Below are 16,764 nucleotides of genomic sequence, written 5' to 3' on the forward strand. Positions count from 1 at the left end.
CAGTTAAGCATATAATTTCAACATAATTTAATGAATCCAGGGCAAATGATATTCCAGACTGTTGTGGAAGACAAATGGGAAGGTTAGCCTCCTGTGTAGTCATGGAAGACTTCCCGGAGGAGGGGTGCCTGCATTGCTTCTTGAAGAGTGAGGAGTTAGTTAATCAGGAGAGGAATGGAGAAGGGAATGCCAGGCCAAGAGTCAGCGGGAACAGAGGCAGAGTGCTTTGCAACCACCCGGGACACCGCGGCGATTTGAGTTTTCAGGCACACGGTGTGCAGGTGAGAGCTGGAGGGGCAGGTAGGAATGTCTTCTTCCTTCCCTGTACCGCGGCAGAGGCCGTCACTTTTGCCCTTCCTCAGATGCCTCTTCTATACCAGGCCAGAGTGTTTGCATCTGTAAAGCACATCTGATCATGTGATTGCCAGGTTTAAAAATCCTTCCTGGCTTCTACTCCTTATAAGATGAAGCCCCTGATAACCTCTCCTAGCAGTGCCAGACTTCCTGTAGGTTCCACCCCTTCCTTTCCCCACCCCCCCCTCAGGCAGAGAAGACCCATATGGGCCACACATCTATGTACAGACATGCCCTGTCCCCTGCCCCGCCCCCTGTCATTGGGCTCACCCCTTCTCATCTGTGATGAAGGGTGTAGGGATTACTTTTATCAGGAGGCTTCCCTTGACTTCCTTCCACTCACTCCAGCAGGGACCTCTTTTATCTGCCATAATTTCGGGGTCTCTTATTGCTCTCATCACATTATTTTATAATTATCGCCTTGTGCATAAGGTTGCTCTTAGTCTGAAAGATGAGCTCCTGAAGGATCTGTAACTTTTCTGTCTCTGTATCCATCGAACAAAGCGCCAGGTGGTGTGTGAGTGTACCTGTGTCTTCTGTCCTCTTCACTGTGGTACACTGGGCTCTTCTTTGTGTGGGCCCCGCCCCCGCTCCTTGACGCCAGCTCTGGCCTTCCTTCCCTCAGGCCTTCCCTTTTTCATTCCCAGCTAACATATCCTCTCTTTGGCCTCACTCCCGGTCCTCAGGGCCCATGAGTTTATTTACCAGGGCTCTTACCTCAGGCCACCATCATGTATGATTTCACCGTAACTCCATGAGGTAAAGTTGTACATATCACCTGTTGGATGGATGAGTGAACACACCCTGAGAGAGGTTAAGTCAGTTTTCTAACATCACACAGCCAGTGAGTGGTGGAGCTGGGATTTGACTACAAACTACTACCAACTACTAGCCACTGGGCTCTGTTGCCTCTCGATAAGACTTTTGTGAATCAGATTGTGTTTTGCTTGCTGATTGATCATGTGATCCGTGGTTTTATAGCAAATTGAAATTAGGTTTTAAATGATTTCCATAAGTTGAATTCTTTGGCTCGGTTTGATAGGAAGTGTATCCATTATAAATTGGAGTGAATTTTACGACGTGTGAATTCTCTCTCAAAGGAAAACAAAACAAAACAGATTCTCTAAGCCTTAGCTGGGTGTTCCGCCCACTAGTTAACTCCAGTGCAGTCTCTGTCGCTAGCAGGATTCTCCTGAGAAGGTTAGGTTGTAGTGCTTGGAAAATACTTCAACTTGCTCTACCAAGAGGGAAAGACTAATGATCTTTGAGGACAGACCTTGTAATGGACAAATGACCAAATGCTGTGATCAAATGACTGAATGGTAGAAAATATTTTTCTAGGGGTATTGGGTGTGGCAGGAATGTGCTTGTCATCGTTTTTATGTATCACTTATTCATCTGTTATTTTTAGCATGAGGCTTCCTCTCCTCCCCTCCCACTTTCTACAGCAGACCATAATCTTTCTGAGCTCATTAAATAAATATAGCTATATTAGCAATATTAAGGAGGAAACTTTTGTACTGCTTTTGTGACAGTGCTTAAGTGGGGGGTTTTCTTCCTTAATGTTGTTCTTTGTGATTTTTTTCTTTTGCAGTGGAAGTTAATTCCTTAGAGTGAGTTTTCTTCATGCCATTTTTCTGTTTTGTGCAGGATGTTAGAAGAAATAAAAGCTCAATCTGCATAGAATTTGAGTTTTTATTTTCATGTCCTGATATTTATTTTAAAAGATAAAGAAATGTCTAGGGACAATGATCAGTGTTTAAGGAATTTAGAAAAGGGAAACACAGCCACGATTAAGGGAGTTGATTTTGGGCATTTTAGTTTTTGATAATGTTAGAAAAAAAGTCTCCAGAAATTCCCTGATAAATGTGATGTCAGATAACATTACTGTGTTAATGATGATGGTGATTAAAATTTACCGAGGCAGCATTGCAATAGCTACAAAACTGTCTTCTGTTTCTCTGCCTTATAAAAACGTATCTTTATCTCCTCCTTTGTCTCATCCTTGAGGGGTAACTGTAAAGTATGTTTATCTTTTTAGTTAATGTCACTTAAAATTTGGGCTGAACTTGTACATCAAACCTGGAAGGAGACTGAAGGCAAAGTGTTCAGTACGAATGGGGCACCCAAGTGAGAGGGTAGATAGTCTCCCTTCCACATGGAATGCCTGGGGATTTGGGGGAGAAGTAAAGGCAACAGTTGGATGAAAATTTACAGGAGAGTTGCCGCAGTGGGTGTTGAATGGCACACAGACATTACGAGTCTTACGAGTGAGAGGGCCTGCGATTCAGGGGCTGCTTTGCAAGTGCTTGATGGTAGCTTCTCCACACATGCTGCTCACCTCAGTATCTTCTCTGGGCCTTTGCGGGTCTGGAAGGGCTAGCTCGTTACGGGGCCCTGGTCAAGTCACCTCCCTCTGGGGCTTCAGTTTCCTCCGCTGAGAAATGAGGTTGTGGTAATTGCAAGCTCATTGCCTAAGTCGGCGGACTTTCTCAGTGTCACAGGGTCTGTTTTGGACTCGTCCATCAGCCTATCTACTTCCCCCTTCCCTCCAAGTAACCCGAGCATGTGAATCCATGCCCTCCTGATACTTTTACCTGGTATTCTCCCAATTCCTTTCCTACAACTTGGGTGAGTCCGTGGAAAGAAAAATGGAATATTTCATTGTTTCTTATCCAGCCACAAATCCTCATTTAAAAGAACCACAGCCTTCCAAACAAGAGAAATATTGTCTTTAGATATGGAATAGATGTGACTAATGATGACTGACTCTGCTACAGGAATCTATGGAGCTGAAGGCTGTATCAGCCAGGGTTCTCCAGAGAAACCCAGCCAGTGGGATGTATGAAAGAATATGTATAAAGAGATTTATTATCACGAACATAATCATGTGACTGTGGAGGCACGCAAGTCCCATGATCTGCAGCATCGGCAAGCTGGAGACCCTGGTGGGCTGATGGTGTCCTTCCCATTCGAAGGTTGGCAGACTCAAGACCCAGGATGAGCTGGTAGTTCAAGTCCAAAGGCAGGAAAGAAGCCAGTATCCCAATTTGAAGGTCACCAGGCAGGAGGGATATTCTCCCTTACTTGGGGAAGGGTCAGCCTTTCTGTTCTTTATTCAAGCCTTCACCTGATTGGACGAGGCCCACTCATATTGGGGAGGCCATCTGCTTTACTCAGCCTACCCATTTAAATGTTAATCTCACCCAAAAACACCCTCATGGAAACACCCAGGATAACGTTTGACCATAACTGTGGACACCCCATCGCCCAGTCAAGTTGACAGACACAGAATGAACCATTTCAAAGGCTGAGTCAGGATGAACGTGGGAAACATTGTTGAAATGGAGAAGTCATCAAGTCCCTTTTCATTTACATTTTTTATGAAATTCAATTTTAAAACGACCTCTACAATGTAGAGTATCGACTGAGATAGTAGTTCTCTTGAAGCATCATCACATATGTTAGGGACCATCTTCATGCTGTCTGGGTCTCCCAACGATGTAAGCATCTGAATCCATTTTCTTCTCATGAATTTAACTGCATTTTGGGTGGAAATGTCTAGGCTGACGATGATCACAGTGTTTCTGACAAGATTTTAAGACTGCCTGGGTATCACTGAGCCAGTGTGGTCTTCACTTTCCAGTGGTGTTTTGGTGTGGAGTCACATAAATACATTAAAAACAAAAACAAATGTTGGCAAACTGCAGAATTCAGCGAAAATAGGAGTTTCGTCTTCCCTAATCTCTCACGATTGACCTAGACCCAGATTTTATTTTACTTCTTATTTTTGTCTTGCTAATCCACTGTGGATAGCATGGGCTTCTTTTTCTTGGAGTATCCAGTGCCCCACTGGTTTTCTTTCCTCTGATGCTTCCACCCCCAACAGAGCCTCTAGAGATGACCTCATAAACGGTTTCACATGGAGGTATAAATGAGGGATATGCTTTAATAGACTACCCAATCTGGAAACATCTACATGTTATTAGAAGACAAAAGAATGCATCTGTAACTGTGGATTTTCAGGAATCCGCTAGAGAAGATATTTGAGAGGCAGAACTGGGAGTATAGTTTTCACTGTGCCTCACAGCTTCTGGTAGCTGGTAGCTCATGGTTGCATAATACCTTTTCGTTACTTCTGGAATCTAGAATGCGCTCGTGTGGCAAGCTCAAGAAGAGATTTGCAGTTTCAATTTGGACTGTCCTGTTAGTCTAGAGCTGTGGTCCTCACTAAGGCTATGAACCAGGATTGTTGGAGTTTGAAATGGGCTTCACGCTTAATGAATAGACTCTTCAAGTATATGGCCTGGACGTGTTCATTTTTAAAAGCCAACACATCATTCTGGTTTTCATAAAAGGCTGACCCCAGGAGGCTATCGCATCGCTAATAAGGATGTGCAGAAGCTTAAACAGGTTCAATTCACTATGGAGATTGAGCATTTCAGAATACTCTGGGACTTTGTTGTTTTGCTGACACACCATGATGAATCAACAAATTATTTTAAATCTTGTAGCCATTGTGTTTCTTTCTTTTTTAAAACAATTTTTTTAATGGTTATTTTATTTTTGAGAGAGAAAGAGCATGAGCGGGGGAAGGGCAGATAGAGGGAGACAGAATCCGAAGCAGGCTCCAGGCTCCAAGCTGACAGCACAGAGCCTGACGGGGGGCTCCAACTCACGAATGGTGAGATCATGACCTGAGCCAAAGTCGGACGCTTAACCGACTGAGCCGCTCAGGCGCCCCTCATTGTGTTTCTTTCATGTAGAGAAGGTATACGGTGACCTTCCAGAGGTACCCATCCAGAGGACTTGGAGGGAGACTGGAGAAAAGCCAGACTTTGTAACTGCTTTTCTCTCCGGAGAGACTGCAGTGAGCATAGTGGTTAGTGTTGGAGATCTTGCAAAATACCATTTACCCGGTATTAAGGATTGGCCTTAAAGGAAAGTTTGCTGTGAATAGTTAAAATCTGCTTGGATGCCTAACATGGCCAAACTAGAGAGGCAGCTGTTGCAAATGAAGTGACATGTGAATCTTAATGACAAGCCTTTGCTGTAGACCTTCTCCTGGATGTGGCGATGGCTCTGGCCACCGTTGGAAGGCCAGCTTTCTGCCCTGCCGCTGAGTCTCGTGTTGGTGAGCGACTAGAGCCTTTTTCAAAGGTGATACGCAAACAAAATGTGTTTTGATCCTTGGAAGAAGGGGGAGTGCCCCCCCCCCCAGAATTTGAATATGTTTCTTTACCAGTTCATAAGTTCAATTTTGAAGAAGCACATAGAAATTTCAGTTGTGTAAATAATTAGATGTGTTTTAATTTATTCAGATGTATATTTAAAAAAATTTTTTTTTAAGTTTATTTATTTTTGACAGAGACAGAGTGTGAGCATGAGCCGGGGAGGGGCAGAGAGGGAGGGAGACACAGAATCCGAAACAGGCTCCAGGCTCTGAGCTGTCAGCACAGAACCCGACACAGGGATTAAACTCACAAACCGTGAGATCATGACCTGAGCTGAAGTCATATGCTTAACCAACTGAGCCACCCAGGTGCTGCTTATATGTATAGATGGTGATTATTCTCTATACGTTTAAAATAGGAGTAAAAGCTCTCTTTGTCTTTATCCCTGAAGTCCATTGGCTTTCTTTTTTTTTAATGTTTATTTTATTATTTTTGAGAGAGAGACAGAGTGTGAGAGACAGAAAGCGAGGGAGACACAGAATCCGAAGCAGGCTCCAGGCTGAGCTGTCAGCACAGAGCCTGATGCAGGGCTTGAACTCGGGAACAGCGAGATCACGACTTGAGCCGAAGTCCGACGCTTAACCGACTGAGTCACCCAGGAGCCCCCGTATCCCCCGTTTGTTTCTTATTATGTTGAGTCGTTTATTCAGAATGCACAACAGTGTAAAGTCACTGTGTCCATTATCCAGCCTCTGTCTGTGTGCAATTCCATTAATCTGGTTGAAGATCATAGGCTGTAAATGTGCAGGGAAATTAAAGTGAAGTAACTAGCTTACAGGTGTGCCTCCTGCTGTAAGTTGCCGTGGGTCAGGGTGCCGGAGTTCAACAAGGGTCTTGCTGTCTCGGCATGTGTGGTTTTGTATTGGGACCCCCGGTTTTGTTTTGTTCTTGCCCTCCTGATGAGGTACAGCGCCGTCAGACCTGGCGTGTTTAGGCAGGAGGGCTTGAGATGGGGTGAGCAGGGAAGGCTGATTTCAACCGTGTGGCACCTGCTGAAACAAATTTTTCCTTGGCGGTTTGTGAAAGGCATCCTATTTTCACTTGGATCCACGAAAACTTCTCATTTTAATTTAAGTTACCCCCATTCTTTCCAAAACAGATCCAGCAGTGGGAGCAGAATCTGGAAAAGTTGCACATGGACCTGTTCAGGACGCGCTGCTACCTGGCCAGCCTCCAAGGCGGGGAGCTGCCCAACCCCAAGAGCCTCCTTGCTGCCGCCAGCCGCCCCTCCAAGCTGGCCCTTGGCAGGTTGGGCATCTTGTCCGTTTCTTCTTTCCATGCTCTGGTAAGCTCCCGGGAAAGGCTGTTTCAGTGGCTTTCGGGGAGACTTGTGGATGCTCACCTTTTCCCAGTTGGTTGCAGTTCAGCTGTCCTATGACTTGACCCAGTAACTGACCAGGGGCCACCTGGGGCCGGACACTGAGGGCCTGGAGGGCGGGAGGCATCCTGCTATCAAGAGCCCTGGCTTCTCCGCTGTTTCTTCGAGGAAGCCAGCCACTCGTAGACCGTGATTAAATATTCGCATCTCCATCTGCCTTTCTGTCTGGTAGGCTTCGTACCGTCAGGAAGGTAGAAAACCCTGAAGAACAGCAACAGGGGTGTGAAGAATTCAAGGACTAAATGAGGCGTATTTTGTTTGCGCTTCGCGGAGCCTCTCTGGGTTTTCTGAAATGGCCTCTGGGTGGCTGGCTTCTGTGGCGAGTACTGGCTCTCGCCTGGGGGTCTGCAGATCATTTTGCCCACCTGCTGCCCACCCTGGAGAGATCTGAAAGTGGTAACTAGGTTCGTGTTGTCCAGATAAGAGGCATCTGAAGGGCGCATGCGTTTCTGGTATGTGAGGCATGCGGTAGCTTTCGGTGCTGGTCAGGACACAGGCTAAGCGAGCAAGGTTTATTCCTGTTCAGGCAACGGTGAGTCCTGTCCCCCAAATAATGACATTTTAAGATTTTTTAAACTGTGTTTTCAATTAGGTATGTTCTCGAGATGACTCTGCTCTCCGGAAGAGAACACTCTCCCTGACCCAGCGAGCAAGAAACAAGAAGGGCATATTTTCTTCGTTAAAAGGACTGGACACGCTGGCAAGAAAAGGGAAGGAGAAAAGACCTTCCGTAACTCAGGCGAGTTCCTCGGTACGGGAGGGACAGCAGACTTAGTGGAAAATCCTTGATAGTCAGCACATCATAAATGTTCACCATCCATTAAGAATGAGATAAAAGTTGACTCAAAGGAATGCAGCCGTTAGCACGGGCTTTTTCCAAATGACAGCATGCAAGTGGCTCGACCTCTTTTTGGCGCTTCTGTAAAGGTATTCTCGCCTTGCTCACACCTGCAGCGCCAGGAACACAAAAATAACACTAATCAGAAAAGAATTCACACTCTTCATTGCCTTTAGAATTTTTTCCCCCGCATAAGAGTTTCCATTAAAACAAACACGTGAAATTAATAGACTAACGGCAACCAAATTCTATCGATTGTGCCACTTTTCTCACTTCATCTTTATGATACAAAGTAGGCATTTTGTCATCCCATTTTATAGATGAGTAGCCAGAGACCTGCAGAGGTGAAGTCACTTCCTCATGCTTGTTCGCACAGCGCCTGCAGGCCAGGGCTGGCCTTGACCTACCTGGATCCAGAGGTCTGCAGCATTGGGCTATTGCAGCCTGCTTATTGACCAAGCAGGGCACCTGTTCTAATATTTTAAAAATAATCTGAGCCCCTCTTGCTGAAATGGGGCCCGTGTACAGTGAAGGTTTTTAGAACATTTTGAATATTCCTGTCTGAAACATTTCCTAATGACGTTAATATGGTATAAGATGATGGATTTTATTTTATTTTTTTATTTTTTTTTTCAACGTTTATTTATTTTGGGGACAGAGAGAGACAGAGCATGAACGGGGGAGGGGCAGAGAGAGAGGGAGACACAGAATCGGAAACAGGCTCCAGGCTCTGAGCCATCAGCCCAGAGCCCGACGCGGGGCTCGAACTCACGGACCGCGAGATCGTGACCTGGCTGAAGTCGGACGCTTAACCGACTGTGCCACCCAGGCGCCCCAAGATGATGGATTTTATATTGCAGGTTGATGTGTTTTTAGGATTATTATTTTTTCCAAGACTATTGAAAAGATGAGTCGTCCTGTGATATTCTGATTTCAATGAGAAGGAACAATGTGATTAAGGCTGACGAAGTTTTGTTTTTACTTTTAGCATGTTGTTATTCTGAATATGCTTCCGGTAACATCTCTATAATGTTCTATGGATATTTGATTGTGTATCCTAGTTTTGCGAATTGCATAAATAACCCATAGAACCCACTCCTTTGACCTGTTCACAGCCCTGAAACAATAAAGGAGGAGGGGGTTGGGGGTGGTTAGGTTGACCTAAGGGGGCGGAGACACATGAACCTTCTGTCACATGGCCTCTGTTTTACATACTCCCATACAATCTTTATATACTCCTGTATGATGGAAAGAGTGTCACATTTAAAGTTTTGGTTCTACTTGTTCTTTAATTGCAAAGTTCTCTTGTGTTGGTTATCAAGGGAAAAATATTTCTTTGTTATCGATGGTAGTTCAACAGTAGACCATTGGTTAATGCTGGGCTTAATTTTTGAATTGAACTTCTGTGAAGTTTAAATAATGTTATTTGAGTCAAATTTTGGCTTTAGTCAAGACAGTCAATTCTGGTTTTTTTTTTTTTTTTTTACATTTATTCATTTTTAAGAGAGAGAGAGAGAGAGAGACAGTGTGAGTAGGGGAGGGGCAGAGAGAGAAGGAGACACAGAGCCAAGGGTCCTTAGCTCTGAGCTGTCAGCACAGAGCCTGACATGGGGCTCAAACCCATGAACTGTGAGATCATGATCTGAGCTGAAGTTGGATGCTCAACCGACTGAGCCACCCAGGCTCCCCAAGACAGTCCATTCTATGTAATGATGATAAATAGCTTGATAACTTGCTTATTTTTCTTAAATGTTGACATGTAACTAACTATATATGAGCATAATATGGTCTTTACTCCATCATACGCAGTAAATGTTCTTAATGTAAGATTTCTTGAGAAAAAAGCATTTAAACATGTTTTATTTATTTACTTATTTACTTTTTAAAATTTATTTTAATATTTACATTTTAGTTAACGTACAGTGCAGTCAGTACTGGTTTCAGGAGTACAATTCAGTGATTCCTCACTTATGTACAACACCCAGTGCTCGTCACAAGTGCCCTTCTTGGGGCACCCACCTAGCCCATCTCCTGAACATGTTTGTTTCAAAAAGATACGAAATTATGATGTTTTTATTTATATAACTGAATGAAATAGATGTGCTGTAGGTATCCATTTAAATGGCCAGTCCTTTAATGTTTATTATTTTACTACAAAATCTAGAAGACAAAAATTAGAAAATAAATTGTTCCTTGTTCCTCTACCGAAATACAACCCCTTTTATTTATCTCTTTTAGTTTTTTTGATTTGAGAGAGAGAGAGAGAGAGAGAGAGAGAGAGAGAGAGAGAGAGAGAGAATGAATCTCAAACAGGCTCAATGCTCAGCACAGAGCCCTATCTATGCGGGGCTTTATCTCATGATCCTGGGATCGTGACCTGAGCTGAAATCAAGAGTTGGATAGGTGTTCAACCAACTGAGCCACCCACCTCCAAACACAACCACTTTTAATATTTAGCTGTATTTCTTCACAGTTTTTGTTCTGTGCACATTCGGAACATAGTTACAAGCTTGATCATGGTGGTTTTGTGATCTCAGCTTTGAGCTCTGTTTCACATCTTCAGAAATGTGTACTGCTTGGTTAAAAACAACATCAAGAAGATTCAGGATTACTTGAATAATATATGACATTATAGAAAAGTGAAATATATAACCGCATGGGAAGTTAAAAAAAAAAAAAAGACAATGTTAAAGTTAAAACTTTAAATGTAGCACAGTTAACACTTAGTATAAATTCTGATGTGAAGATCCTGTAAATATTATGGAACTTAAAATTTTAAATACTGAAAAGGGGTAGCTGCCAAATGAACGTTGCAGCGCCATTTCATTTGTCTCCCCCCCCCCCCCCGGCCTTTTCCTGTCCATCAGATATTTGAACCAAGTAGCAGTTAAGGATTTTCTGGAATTCTGCCATCTCAAAACTCTGTAACTCCCGTGAGGGAAATGTGCCTGTAGGGGGCAGCCATCTTGTTTTACAGTGATGCAAATGCTAAGGTTAGCGGGCAGTGCTAGTCCAGAATCTTTATGTGAATCTGTTGAAAATAAATTTAGTATTCAGATGGTCTCTAGTGGGTAAATAAGAAATATTCTCAGAGTACCAAGTAATTTTGAAGATCTCTAAATTCATGGAGAACCTCTCTTGAAAATGGCATGGCTAGACTAAAAATAGCGACTTTCACTTACGCATCCTGATTGCTCAGCAATACTTACCTTGTTTGAGAGTGTAGTGAATCCAAAATCGCATTTGCCCCTCAGGGTTGTCGGAGATCTCCACAGATAGTACTTCCATGCTGTGGCTCACCAGGTGCCCTCAGTGGAGAGCAAAGGGTCATTTCTAGTCTCCAGAATGGCTCGACTGAACGGTTGCTCAGAACCGTTTCTGAATGGAATCGTGGACTAGGGTAAAGGTTGTCTGGATGAGTGTATGCTTTTTCTTTGTTTTTTTTTTTTTTTTTGTTTGTTTTCGTTTTCAAATTCATACCTTCCCCTGAAAGCTGTGTTTTGTGTTACGGAATGATTGCTCTGTCATCTGCACCAGATCATTTCATCTTGGGTTTTATGTCCAGTGAACCTCTAAACTATTTGTTGAGGCTGAAACCTGATTTTAACAGGCTTGGACAATTTTAATACACTTTTGCAGAAGTAGGAAGTGTTATTTCAATCAATTAATTGGGATCATTCAGTCAATTGACAATTCGACTAGACAAAACCGAGAAATGATTGAGTGTTACACTATTGATGGGTCCTAAGGGGAGGGGTAAGAGAGGTGCTTTCTGGTGATTCTCAATTATACAACACAGACAACTCCCTCTTCTGCCTTCGTGTGAGTTCGGTTCCCACTGTGGGCCCCAGGGCTGTTGAGTATGCTGTTGTTATTGTTGACCCTGCTCCCAGCGGGCTGCTCTGCCTGAGGTGTCCTCAAATGGGACAGAAAACGTCCGCCCAAAACCCCTTTCCCCTTGACCTCCCATTCTCAGAGGTCAGGGGCTGCCAGAGGGGGTGGTGTGAGAGGGAATGGCCGGTGCCAGGGGCCGTGTCGCTGGGTTGTTTCTCTCTGTTCCCAGTGCTCTCCTTTTGCTAGATCTGACCAGCCGTGGGGCCACAAGGATGCCAAATCCAAATCTTCCTTTTTATAAATCGCGTCATCAAAACGTCAGACTTCTATAAACAAGTGTCAGTAAACAACTTCCATTCCCTGCCCCTTTACTTCTATACCCATGTACAGCCTATTTCAAAATCCAGACGGAGTCACCATCCTTTTTTTCACTTGATTAAAAAAAATTGTATCGCCATTACAGGTTTCCCCACTGATTGGAAGTAGGGGATTCCTGTGAAACCTTTTGTAAGAGGAAGTGTCCTAAAGCAAAGAGGCAGACACGATTAATTTATATGGAAAAAATTTTGAGCATTCCCAGACCCCAAAAATAACCTCTTAGGCTTTTCGGATACCTTCGGGCACATCTTGCTAAAGGATGCGTAAAATAAACGGAGGTAGAGCTCAGATGCTCCCAGACACGAGACCGTTCAGTGCTCAGGTGCCGAGTGTAGCTCCCAGGGAAGGAGGCTGGTGGTGCCGCTCTTGGTTGTGGGGTGTGCGTCCTGTCTCTATAACGGCTTCTTGCAAAACAGACACTGAACGCATTTTTGCTTTTCACCTGATTTCATCAAAGTGAGAATCTATAGATTTCTTTCAGTTAGCTGTAACAGGTACACATGTAGGTCTTGCATGAAAGCAAAGTAGCACATTGTGAACTGTGGAAAAGCGGGAGACACCTGAGTTTCCTTGTTTCTTACTACCTTTAACCCTTAGTGATACGACCCAGCCGTGTCTCCTGGGGAGGCTAGTAATAGGGACCCTTGCTCTGTATAGTTTATATTTAATGGTTATATAGATATTCTTTGTCTGTAGCACCCTGCCAAGGATATAGTATTGCTTAATGAATTTTCCTTTCCTCTATTAGAGAATTTTTTATTTTTAGTATTAGAGAGTGCGAGTGAAGGAAAGAGGCAGAGAGGGAGAGGGAGAGAAAGAGAGAGAGAGAGAGAGAGAGAGAGAGAGAGAGAGAGAGAATCCAAAGCAGGCTCTATGCACAGTGCGGAGCCTAGTGAGGGGTTCATTCCCAAAACCCCGGGATCATGACCTGAGCCAAAATCAATATTTGGCCGCTCAACCGACTGAGCTACCCAGATGCACCTGCCTTTTGCCTGTATTAGATGTAGTCCTTTAATAATAGTTGAGAAGTGTTTGATCTGCAATACAAAAGCCATAATATTAAGGTTGTATCTCTTCCCTCATTAAATAACAATTTAAAGTTCTTTAGAAGTTAAGAAATTATATCACCAAAGCATTTTTTATTAACGGAACTTATGTCAGACTTTGAAAATAAATTTTGCTGGGGAGCCTGGGGGAGGGGTTGGTTCTTAAACGTCCGATTGGCTCAGGTCATGATCTCACGGTTCATGGGTTTGGACCCTGTATGGGGCTCTGTGCTGACAGCTCAGAGCCTGGAGCCTTCTTCGAATTCTGTCTCTCTCTCTCTTTGTCTGCCCCTCCCCCACTCATGCTCTGTCTCTGTCTTTCAAAAATAAATGAACATTAAAAAAAAAAAAGAAATTTTGCTAAAAAAGCTATTGATGGTCAGAATTAAGCTTAGCGCTTATTTAAATTGGGCTCAAATTACCAAATGATCTTCTTGCGATTTAATTGCTAGGTCCCACCAGTGCTATCGTGGATGAGAGGCAAATATTCAATCTGTTTTTTAAAGCATATGAGCTTAAACATTTATTCCTATTTTCACTAAAATTTGCCTCTGGCATAGGGACACTGAAAAAATTCTTTTGACTTCTACGGCTACTTTAATGGTGTATTTATCATTTCTGTGCGACAGTACTCAGATAACTAGGTTTAAATTGAGTTGCCGGTGGAATTAGAGATATTTGTATTTTGTGTCTCTGGGACTTAAAATTCTGCCTATAGCTAGTTGAATAATATTTCACTAGTTTTCCTCTGCTAATCATTCTTGGAGAGTATTTACAAGTTGCACATCTATTTGCATATAGTCAGTGTATCATGTCCATGAGCGGCACAGAAAGGCAGCCTCTCCTGAGCCTTGGTAGGGAGGGGTCACAGGCATTTTTAAATATTCCTGTCTAATTGGTGCATCCTGTAACAGTCCCAACACTGAGTCATCCTGATTCAAAATCTGTTAAGTTTGGAGTAAAGCCAGTCTTATTTGAGCATTTTTGAAAGGACATTTTGGCGAGCCCAAAATGAAAGCTTTTCATAGAGTACTTTCTGATGAGCAATAATGAGTCGCAAGCAGTGTTCGAAGGGAGGTGTTTGTTATGGAGATAGTGACAACAAATCCCCTACTGGGGCTCTGGCCCACAGCTACCCCAGCAGCTTCACTGCAGAAATAGTGGAGCCCGGAGGCCTTGGCTGTCTGTCTTGGAAAATTGGCTTGGGGTGTACCAACTTTCTGTGGCTGCGAGTGAATGAAGTATTGTCACATGAGTCATTAGCTCCAACGTTAGTAATGTTGGTTTCTTAAATGGAAAATGTGAATGAAACCCACTTACTCCTGAACATAACCTAGTAGTCTGTTGAAATAGATAGAGTTAGGAGTGTGGAACCCTCCACAACCTACATACATGTACAGATAGATAGGTCTTTGTTTGCCTTTCAGATCAACTGATGTTTGGGCATCGGCCCAAGAAGGAGATAAACACTTTTCTCCTCCATGACATTTTACTGTTATTAAGAAAACCAAGAGCATGTAACTCCTTTTGTGTTTTCTCCTCATCTCACTTGCTAATAGACTTTTCTTTTATCAGCAACTGTGGTAGAGGGCCCATTTGTGACAGCCAGATTGTGATTTTGCTACTCACTTCCCTTCAGTGATCCAAGTAGTAATTACAAGCCATTTGATCCAAAAGCATCTGCTGTGAGAACATGCGGAGTTTCAATTTTCTCTCCTTGAGGCACACTGAGCATAAGTAATTTGACATGTGCTTTCAGGACCATTAATGGAATAGTAATAATAAACGCTTCTGTAGAAGTCGCCTCCAAGGAAGGCAGACCTTAGCTAGTGGGTCTGTAGTGGCCATGCCTGTGGTTCAGTGATGATGATCCCATCATCTCGTGGATGGCCAGAGCTGACCACACGGTGGTCTGGGCCCCGGTAGCTCCCCAGGGTTTTGAAACAAAGGATGGTTCTCAGGCTGTTCTTGACAGCGGCCATTGTCGAATTTTGGTGGTTAAGGCCACTAGGATGTGATTCTGCAGTCCCGACTGAATTTCAGAACAGTGCCCTTGCATTGTACCAGCCCTTTACAGTTTATGTGCCTTCAAACGCCATTCCTCACACCAATCTCCTGACCTCCCCATGAAGCTGGAAGGTTTTAGCCCCCCTTTAAATGTGAAGAAACGGAAGCCCAGAGACATTAGATAAGCAGCCTACCCCAACGCTGGGATTTGACCGGATTGATTGTCTGTTATAATTTTGCTATGTTCATCTTCTCCAGGAACGGGAAACCTTGAGCGGGCTAATTGGGAACTAGTTTTTAGTGGGGAGGATTGTGGGGAGAGCTGGGGGAGGAGGCAGGTTGGGGGTGCACAGCCTTGGTGGAGAAGCCGACCATGGGCTTCTGGATGAGTGGTTCAAAGATGCACAGTGCCTCTGCAAAGGATAGTCTGGCAACAGAGCTTTCCAGATGGCTTAGTTTGTTTGCTTGCTTTCAAGATTCTCTGTTCGCCTTAGGAAAAAGAATACGGGAGAATATTTTATCTGGCTTATTGAAAGTAAAGCCATGTATATATATTCTCGGCATGGATGGATAGCACTGACCCTTGAGGGAATCAGTTTAGTTTTCACTCCAAGTGGGCAAAGCTCACGACAACGTAGGAGGTCTGTAAACACCTAGCCTTTTCTTCTTTTCTCATTCTAATTCACTACTCAGCTCCATATTCCTGATATTTCTTTGGAATAACCAGATTTTTACCTTTCTTTAACTGCATGTTTGAGGTTGTGTGTTATGCACAGGACAAAATTGCATTTGAATTTTCATTGCAGGATCTCCTGAGAGGCTAGGAATCTTCCAGAGCCTTGGCTTTGATAGGCATCATCTCTTCCATCATTTACTCAATCTTAGGTCAGTGGTGAGACTCGGGAAAGGATTCCATGGAGCAGCTGTAGGCACAAAGCCTTGTTTAATTGAATAGAATGTGAATAGTCTGTCCTTCCTTCCACTTTGGCCTTTACCTGCAGCCTTTCTCTGGTCCAGGACTTCTTCCCCTTCAATAATCTCCTATTTCTTTTCTTGAAACTTAGGGAAGATTGAGTGTATAAATCTTGACGCTGTATAAATAGGGCAGCTTTCACCTTTCAAGCCTATGTATGACTGTGAATTTCTAGTTGCATCCAATTCAGTACCCATGTGCTGGATATGTGGTGGATGCCGAATGCACTGTGTCAAGGGTCAGGGGAGACTCAGAGTTGGAAAGACAGCCTCTGCTCTCTGCTTGGGGATGTGAGAGTGGCCTGAAAATGACTGTCCAGTTAGCTGGGCATAGCTGACTGCTACAACAGGGATATAAAGACCGTAGACTCATTTTTAAAAATTAATTAATGAATTAGTTAATTTTAACATTTATTTATTTTTGAGAGACAGAGAATACAAGCAGAGGAGGGGCTGAGAGAGAGGAAAGCCCAGGTTCCAGGCTCTGAGCTGCCAGCACAGACCTCGGTGTGGGGCTCGAACCCATGAACTGCGAGATTACCTGGACCAAAGTCAGATGCTTAACTGACTGAGCCACCGAGGTGCCCCTATTCATTTAGTTTTAAAGTTTATTTATTTTGAGAGAGTGGGGGGGGGGTGCGGAGAGAGAGAGAGAGAGTGAATCTCAGGCAGGCTCTACACTGGCATCAGAGAGCCCAGTGTGGGGCTTGAAGTCGTGAATCA

At 43.7% G+C, this 16,764-nt stretch overlaps 1 protein-coding gene across 5 annotated transcripts in view; it reads left to right on the forward strand.

Annotated features, from left to right (window-relative positions):
- TIAM2 (TIAM Rac1 associated GEF 2) overlaps window positions 1-16,764 on the forward strand; it is a 136,146-nt gene that overhangs the window by 47,175 nt on the left and 72,207 nt on the right. For 4 of the 5 annotated variants that reach the window (XM_030316644.1, XM_030316647.1, XM_030316646.1 and 1 more), the window contains 2 exons: window positions 6,688-6,873; window positions 7,559-7,717. In XM_030316644.1, coding sequence (XP_030172504.1) covers window positions 6,688-6,873; window positions 7,559-7,717 — 345 coding nt within the window. The remainder of the gene's footprint in view (window positions 1-6,687; window positions 6,874-7,558; window positions 7,718-16,764) is intronic. The other variant, XM_030316645.1, reaches the window with a different exon arrangement.

Source organism: Lynx canadensis, chromosome B2 (genome assembly GCF_007474595.2).
Source record: "Lynx canadensis isolate LIC74 chromosome B2, mLynCan4.pri.v2, whole genome shotgun sequence".
NCBI classification, from domain to species: domain Eukaryota; kingdom Metazoa; phylum Chordata; class Mammalia; order Carnivora; family Felidae; genus Lynx; species Lynx canadensis.